General features: G+C 40.9%; 1 protein-coding gene across 1 annotated transcript; it reads right to left on the bottom strand.

The window, feature by feature from the left end:
• Nucleotides 1–7,090: 7,090 nt before the first annotated feature.
• RFPL4B (ret finger protein like 4B) lies at nucleotides 7,091–7,828 on the bottom strand (the record flags this gene model as incomplete). The annotated part of the gene is given in 4 exon segments (XM_080938208.1): nucleotides 7,091–7,175; nucleotides 7,177–7,232; nucleotides 7,236–7,252; nucleotides 7,255–7,828. Coding segments are annotated over 4 exon segments (732 nt in total).
• Between the last annotated feature and the right edge of the window lie 1,484 nt (nucleotides 7,829–9,312).

The raw sequence follows: 9,312 nt of genomic DNA, 5'->3' as shown, positions 1-9,312 counted from the left end.
CTGGCTCCTGCAGTTCCACTTCTGGCAAACTGTTCTCATTAACTGAAATGTGTTAACCTAGAACATGGTTTCTGTGCTTAGAAGCTCATCCTGAGAAAGGATTGGGGCTACACTAGGCCCCTGAATACCCAGTGTAGTCACTGGCTGGCTCATCAACTGTTTCTATTGGTTTGAACCCACCTCTGAGCATCTTCTCTGGTGAACACCCCAAAGAAATCTCCACACTGCTGTTTTGAAGATCTGGTTTTTGTTTTCTCAAAAGGATTGAACCTTTACTATCAGCATCAATTAACACATCTTTGTGTGCATCTACCTTCACAATTATTATGGGGCTAGGAGAGGTTGGCTGCCCGACAGGTAGAAGGGAGCAAAATGGAGAAGCAAAACTAAAATGTCATTTATATGAATGGAAAGAGGGAAGGAAGAACAGTGATGTACTTTCTTCTATTATGTTTCTAACGTAAAAGTAGTATGTTATTTAAAAGGCAACCTTACAATGAACCTAGTAGTAGGCAATATTAACATTTACAAAAAAATCTGTGAGCACATTCTTATGCAAATCCATATGCTAACATTTAATTCTCAAAATAATCATCCCATGAATCTTTACGTGACTTGTTTCAGGTCTTTTTACTGGTGCCAAAATTTATAGACACTTGATCCCTTGTAGAAAGGGGTGTCATATGCAAAATATAATTTGTACAATATTCCCAAATATGTCTAGACATCTCTAGAAGATATATAATACCAAATACAAAACAGCTATTTCAATGTAAGTACTATAAACAGCATTGTTTTGCTCTTTTTATTTATTTATTTTTGCTTGTTTCTTTTTTGTTTTGTTTTGCTTTGCTTTTATGAGCTACTTTTATGAGCTACTGTGTAGCTTTGGGATTGCCCAGGCTTGCTATGTAGACAAGGTTGCCCCCAAATTTGCACATTTCCACCTCCCTCTGCCACCACACCCACACTGTATTGTTTTTATGATGAGGACAACAATTTTTTAAAAAGGTTGTATACATTTAGTACAGATCCACATTAAAAAATATTTTTTAACTATGATTGGTTGAATCTACAGATTTGGAGGTCTGACTATAGGTGAGTCGTTTTATTAATCCTCTTACTGATTAGGGATCTTCCACATAGGAAAATTAAATCTTTCATCCAAGACCACACTGCCGAAAGCAACCACAATGCTGAAAGCAACCAAACAGGATTTGCAAGCCCAGGATCCACCTTGTTCAGATCAAGCTAGTGTGTGGATGCAGGAGTCAATCGTAGCTGGAACTGAGGGCATGGAGACTTCTTGAGCTGTTATGTCCTCGAGGGCTAAGGCATCAGCAGCCTCACTGAGCTGCTTGGAGTGAGTGGCTGCACATGAACTACAGCACAGTGAGTGTAGAACAAGAAACATCCTAGTGACTGTCACACTGGTTCCCTACCTAGAACTTGGTCTATAGCAGGGGGAGAAGTTAAACATTGCACTTGAAATCTTTTGCTAAACAGCCACATAGTAGAGAGGAATTTGGCCCAATCAACAGCAGCTGACATTTCCCCAAATGTATCAGAAGAGAGGAAACTACTCAGGTTCCTCAGGTGGGACAAATGGAAGCTTGGGACTTAAACGGCCAAAAGAAAGAAACCTCAAGTCCCTCAAAATAAGAACAACACAGGGAAACTGAGGCACTTAATACTCAAGAGCAAAAGTCTAGAAGTCAAGCGCCTGTGACAGTTTCATCTACTGATGAGCCATGTAAGCACATTACTGCATAATATTAGAATATTTCTAATGAAATATAATAAGAGAAATATGTCACTCACAAATATTTGTTTTCAAACATTATAAACCCTTGTTGGGGTGGATCAGAGTGGAACCCTCCCAAACCCACAGCAAGAAAAATGCAAGACAGTTCCTGAAAAGAATCACAGAGACCAAAAAGGAACAAGGGGAAATGGAAGACAGAAAGGGAAAGTTATCATCCTATCCTGGTAGAGACAAAATGACTTAGGAGATAACAAGCCTGACTGTCTTTGAAAATGAAATAAAGACAGATTCTAGAACATGCCTCGGCATGACAATGTCACCTCAGAAGTGGTGGGAATCAGAAGACTACAATCTAAAATGACCTGAGGTGTGTGAAATAGAAAGTGTGAAAAATTGCAGGCTGGGGCAAAGCCAGTGAAGAGGGAGGAACAAAACAGATTCAGTGTACCACAGAGGCACTCAACAAACTGCACCTGCAGTGCTGCCAGGTGGAGGCAGGAAAACGTAAGGTCAAAGTTATCCCTGGCTACCTAATGAAACAGAAACCACCCTGGACAACAATATCTCTCCATGGTCCTTCACAAACAAAAAGAAAAGCCAAGTGTGGAGGCACACACATCTTCAGTTCTGCCACATGTGAGGTGGAGGTAGGAGAATCTGGAGTAACCCTTAGCTACAGCAATAGACAAAACAAAATTTTGGGGAGAGGGGATCTGGACTGAATTTCTACTGTGTTCAGGTGGCTGGAGAGTTTTTCATTTCAGGGAGAAGGTACTAAGTGTGGAATATTTGAGGGAGTTTGGGGGAGTGTTTTTTATTTGGGTTTGTTGTTTTAAGATTTGATGGCATAGTTTTTTAATCAAATACTCACAAAAAAAAAGAAAGAAAGAAAGAAAGAAAGAAAGAAAGAAAGAGAGAAAGAAAGAAAGAAAGAAAGAAAGAAAGAAAGCTTAGCCCAGTTGGAGATTGATAGTAAAGAGACTATAAGGAAGCCCAAGAAACTTTGGTTCCGTTTTGCAGCAGTCATGCTATTCTAACTAATGAAGGCCTTGAATCTATATAGAGCTTCTTAAGAGAATTTCAAGTCACAAAGCTAAATTTTACAACACCCATTTCCATACTTATATGACTCCAGAATGTCCCATACCTTTCAGAATTTTTTTAAACATGTTACTTTCCCATTGAACTTATTGGCAGATTTCTGCAGATTCAATACCATTGGCAAGCAACTGGCAATTGGTGACAGAAATAAGTACAGGATAATTCACGTGAGAATACACACAAATTATTACAAAGTTACCTTAGTCAGTCCTTTGTGTCTCTAGGACTCTCATGCTGCTAAAACAGGGAATCAAACTGAAAAATGCTTCTTTCCCAGGTTTGTCTCTTTGAGAAATTTTACACCATATCAAAACATCTTTCACTGGCTCTTTTTGTTTTGATTTATCTCCCAAGCAACTATCATCAAAATTCTACAGAAATGAGCATAAAATAATAAAAGTGTTTGCTGTGTTTATTGTTGAGATAAAATGCCATGACCAAAAGCAATGTGGCAAAGAAATAAAGGGTTTATTTCATTAACAGTTACATATCACAGATCAAAGGAAGTCAGTTCAAATAGGAGCAGTACCTGAAATAATAGAGAACATGGAGGAATGTTGCTTACTGGCTTGCTGCTTATTTATTTATTTATTTATTTATTTATTTATTTATTTATTTCACATCCAGATCCAAGCTTCCCTACCCACCTCACCTGCCACTCCCTCTCTCACACCTCCCCTCTCTCCATGCACCTCACTTTCTCCTCATAGAACCGGAGATCTCCCATGGATATTAACCCACCTTGGTCTAACATATTGCTGTAGGACTAGGTATGGTTTTTTACTGAGCCTAAACAAAGAAGCCTAGTTAGGCAAAGGGAGTCCAAAGGCAGGCAACAGAGTCAGAGACAGCCCCTGTTCCAGCTGTTAGGAGACCCACATGAAGACCAAGCTACACATCTGTTACCTTTGTGTAAGAAACCTAGGTCTATCCCACACATGCTCTCTGGTTGGTTGTTGAGACTTAGTGAGCCCCTATGGGCCCAGGTTTTTTGATTCAGTCACAACAAGTCTTTGCTAGGCACATCCTTTCCCACGAAGGGCAGTCAAGGGAAACAAGTCAGGAGAACATATTCCACAGACCAAGCTACATATCTACATATGTTTGGGGCCTAGGTTTAGCCTGTGTGTGCTTTTTAGTTGGTAGCACAGTCTTTGAGAGCCTCCCAGAGTCCAGATTAGTTGACTCTTGGTCTTCCTGTGGAGTTTCTATCCCTTTCAAGCCCTCAGTCCTTCTCCTAATTCTTTCATAGGAGTCCCCACACTCTGTCCAATGTTTCGCTTGGTCCTCTGCATCTGTTTTAGTCAGATGCTAGGTGAAGTCTCTGAGCTATGCTAGGAAAACATAACCGAATATCATTAATAGTGTTAGGGACTGATGTTTGCCCATGGGATGGGTCTCAAGTTGGGTCAGCTGTTGATTGGCAGTTCTCTCAGTCTCTGCTCCATCCCCATCCCTGAATTTTTTGTAGACAGGATAAATTTGGAGTTAAAATTTTGTGAATGGGTTGGTGTTCCTATCGCTCTACCAGGGTTCCTACCTGACTACAGGAGTTGGCCCCTTCAGGTTTCATATTCCCACTACTGTCTCAGCTAAGGTCATTCTTCCCCTCCCCCATTGATTCCTGGGAGCCTCCACCATCACAAGTCTCTGGCACATCCTCAAGATGCCTCATACTCCCACACTCCAGTCAGCTTTCTATTCATTATCCTGGCACTCTGGCCCTCTCTCTTGTCTCTCCCCACACCTACTCCTAAACCTCTTGTTCTCCTTCCCATCCCCTCCTTCTATCCAGTCCACTCCCTCCATCTGCTGCCTATGATTATTTTATCCCCCCTTTTAAGTAAGATTCAAGCTTCCTCTTTTGGGCCTTCCTTCTTGTTTAACTTCCTCTGGTCTTTGGAGAATAGCACAGGTATCCTGCACTTTATGGCTAATATCCACTTACAAGTGTGTGCATACCACTCATGTACTTTTGGGGCTGGGTTACCTCACTCACTATGATATTCTCAAGTTTTATCCATTTGCCTGAAAAATTCATGATGTCTTTGTTTTTAAGAGCCGAATACATATATCAAGACAAGAACAAATTTAAACAATATCTATTCACAAATTCAGCCTACATAAAATACTAGAAGGAAAATTCCAACCCAAGGAAAATAACTACAACCAAGAAGACACAGGAACATAGGAAATAAATAATTCCATACCAACAAAAGCAAAAACAACAGGGGTGGGTTCACACGCGTGAGTACACACGCACCTATGAAAATAACAGGGATTAACAATCACTAGAAATTAATATCTCTCAACATCTATAGACTCAATTGCTCAACAAAAGACACAAGATAACAGAATGGATACAAAGACAGGATCCACCATTCTGCTGAATATAAGAAACAGAACTCAGCCATAAAGATAGACACTACCTCAGAGTAAAGGGCTAGAAAAAAAAAAAAAATAAATAACCGTTCCAAAAAGACCCAAGAAGCAAACTGGAGAAAACATTCTAAGGTATAATAAAATAGACGTTAAACCAAAATTACTCAAAAGGGATGGGGAAGGACACTTCATACCAATCAAAGGAAAAAAAAAAAAAAAAAACTAAGGCAACATCTCAGCTGTGAACATATATGCCCAAACACGAAGGGATACACATTTATAAAAGAAACATTGCTGAAGCATAAAGCAGTTTAAAATTACACCTGAAAGTTCTAGAGAGAAAAAAGATGCACGTGCAACAAAGAGGAGTAGAAGGCCCGAAATAATCAAATTCAGGTTGAAAATTAACCAATTAGAAACAAAAAAAAAAAAAAAAGATACAAACAACCAACAAAGCCAAGCCTAGTTCTTCCGTCAAATCAACAAAATAGATAAACCCTTATCCAAACTAACAGGGATCTTTCAGTTGGGGGCTCATCCAGGAGACAGCCAGGCATTCCTGACTCTCCTGTCCTCCCAGGGGGTCACCCAGGGCTGCAGCCTGTGATCACTCAGACACCTCTCTCAATCACAGCCCCTGAGCCTACGGCTCCGAGAGCAACTGCGAAACTGAAAGCACTTCTCAGATACAGATCAGAACAGAAAAAGACAGAGGCTACACACTCAGACACAAATTGGGGATTCCCCTTTTACCTCCAAAGGGGTCTCAGAGTCGTGGGTGGTCTCAAAATCCTGGATGAGCCCCCAAATGAAAGATCCCTGAATTGGGGAAGCCCCTCACTCAAGTACTGGGATAGCGCAAACCCAAGAACTCACAGCCTATCTTGATACAACCAGGCAACAAGTTTATGTAGGAGATCAGAGCTCTGAGGACGACATGTATCTCACACAGGAGTTAAGGAATCGACCCCAAAATCAAATGGGGAGAAGTATTTATAGGGAAAATCACATAAGCAGTTAGTAACGGTCGCATAGCAATTTCATTGGTTCACTCAAATTGGCACACTCTATTTTGGACACAATTCAACTCTAGGCCACTCTATTTTGGGACACGCTGACCTTCGTACTTGTTTTTCTCAGGACTATGGAGCCAGACCTTATCGAGTCCAGATGATCTGGAGTTGGGTCATTTCTTTGACCATGTTATTTTGTTCTTAGCCTTGAGACATACTTGCCCTCAAAGCAGGGTCAGTGGGGCCAACTTAAAATTTTAAGTCTTTCAGTCCAACTTCTAAAGTCCCCATAATCTATAGCAGTCTCAGCAATGTTAAAAGTTCAAAGTTCAAAGTCTCTTCTGAGATCCATCCAGTCACTTAACTAAACAGCAAGAAAGGAAACCAGCTGAGCAAACTCCAAATTGTGCATCTCCTTGTCTGATGTCAAAACAATTTTCAGATCTCCAACTCCTTTTTCATTTTTGTTGACGGCAACAAACTTCTTTCTCCTGGGCTGGTTCCACTCCCTGTCAGCAGATTTCCTCAGCAGATATCTCAGGGCACTGGCATCTCAAATATTGTTCACCACAATGAACTGAACATTCGTGTATCAATCATTAATTTTTAATATGCCCTACAGGTACAGGCTGGTCGTATGGTAGCATCTCAGTTGAGGCTCCCTCCCTCCACTCACATGACTCCAATCTTTATTATGCTTACATAAAACTAGTAAGCGCAGATACTTTATATACACAAAATATTGACAATATTTTTATTGTAAAAAATGTACAGTACACAGCTATTTGCTTACAACATAATTATTTCCAGAGAGCTCATCAAAATTCTACTAAATCTTAGTGCTCCAAGAAGCAGAAGGAATGGTGCTCATAGGTGAAGTAGTTGCTTTTCCTACCACAACCATGGTTTCTTCCAGTCTGGGCTAGAAAAATCCCTACCTGGCAAAGGCCAGGGCTTCGGTGGTGTCTTTCTTAGATAAAATTAACTCTGATTCCTTTTTTTCATGAAGTAAATGTTCCTCTTTCCTGAATGGCTCCTTGCAAATATCTGGATCCCTTTCCTTCCCTTTCTCCACATCAACGTCCCAGCGGCTGACTGAAAAGAATTGGGGCCTGTACTGGGCACAGGCTGAGGGAGTGACTCTTCTGGGATCTTCCACCATATTATGACCAGGCTTCTCACTGCAGACTTGCTTTAAATCATTAGAGGGCTTTAGAGAGGAGTGAACAGTCTCAGCTGCCAGAGCCATGTCCTTTGAGACTAATCCCTGGAGTCTGGTTATCGGCGCTATATGTTGCTTCAGTAAGGAGCCATGCTGCTTTAAAAGGATGACTAGATCTCTCATTACTCTGTCATACTTGACAAGTCTCTTGTGTTCTTCTCGACACATGGGACAGGTCATTGTCAAGTCTTCTTTCTTTGCCACCCATTTTTTACTGCACTCCAAGCAAAATATGTGGGCACAGGAGAGGAAAACAGGATCAGAGTAAAAGTCCAGGCAAATTGGACAGATTGCGTCCATTTCCAAATTGTTTTTCTGAGTCCTTTTCTCAGATGAATCAACCATTTTTTTTTCAGTTTTTGGAAGTAACTAGTAGTCTTCAGCACACACCACTGGTCCTTTGACACCTAAGATGTAAATAAATCCAGTACAATATTGAATACTGTAAAAATTTATCTCCATAGTTTTAGGTTATACTAGACCACCAAAGAATTATAGTTTATCATCTGTGACATTGTTTAAAAGATTTCTAAAATGATCCAAAATTCAGGTGGTTACAAGAGGGAGACAAAGCAGCCAAGGGTATCTTTTCAGTCAGGCCAGCTTTCTGTAATTCTATGGAAACTTCTGGGTGAAGAGTTATCTTCTCTAACCAAAAGTTTTGATTATGGATCCCGATTCCTCCTGGATCTTTAACAGATCTAAACTGAAAGTTCTCACCGTTCACCCTGGTCAATATTTCTTTCTAAGGCACTTGCAGATTTCATTTTTCTTGCTTGCAAGGATTTTACTGTGGCCTTTTTCCCATTAGCTTATTTATTTACTTAACATCCCAATTGCTACCCCGCACTCCTCCCGTTGTACCTACACCCCCCACCTGCAAATATGTAGCAGATGTACAACTTTGTCTTCATTTGGGCCTTCCAACAACTCTAGTGGGGCCGTCACTAAAGCTGCTACCTGTCTGTGGTATATGTTCTTTTAGGGGGGCTGCCTTGTCTGTCCTTGGGGAGTGAGGATGCACCTAGTTCTGCAGAAACCTGATGTACCAAGGTCAGGGGACAGCCAGGGAGAGGCCAGCCCTCTCTGAGCAGAAGGGGGTAGAGAGAGGAGGAACTGCATTCTTTCTTTAATTCTTATCTAAATTCAGCCATAAAACCAAAGTCAATCCTAGTATAGTTAACACAGACAAGTGACTAACCGATCTGTAAAAGGTATTCTGGGGAATAGCAAGAGAACAGCCAGGAGAGACTGGGGGATGAACCAAGAGACCAAGAAAATGGGTATAAACCTGCAGGTAGAGGAACTCAAGGAAGACACTGTAAGAAAGAAGTTCTACTAGTTAAGAGTCACTGTTCTGAAACACACTGGAATAGTCTGGCAAGCAACAGATCTTGGCAGCAAAGCACCTGACTAGTTGTAGATGTAGATTGTGCATTCATATATATATGAATGACTTACAGTTTGTAGTCCAGCTAACCCAACAGTGGGCAATCGTGAATGGGAAGTCCAACAATCTAGTAGTTCTTCAGTCCCAAGAAGATCGGTGTTTCAGCTGTTCTTCTGTATAAGATAGAAGCCTGAATGAGTAGCTCCAACTGGAAGGTATGTGAGAGTGAATCTTCCTTCTTCCTTATATATGCCTCCGGATTAAAGGTGTACACCACCACGCCTCGACCTGTTCTTTAGTTGAAATTTTATAAATCCTAGGCTGGCCTTGAACTCAGAGATATGAGAAGCATGAATCATCATCCCACATCAAGATCCAGATCACACACAGCCTCAAGATTTTGGATCATTGCTGTACCTTCCATTTCTGGGATATAGTT

This window comes from Micromys minutus, assembly GCF_963924665.1.
Source record: "Micromys minutus genome assembly, chromosome: 25".
Taxonomy (NCBI): domain Eukaryota; kingdom Metazoa; phylum Chordata; class Mammalia; order Rodentia; family Muridae; genus Micromys; species Micromys minutus.
Note: the sequence above shows the minus strand (reverse complement) of the source record. Positions and strands in the feature narration are given on the sequence as shown.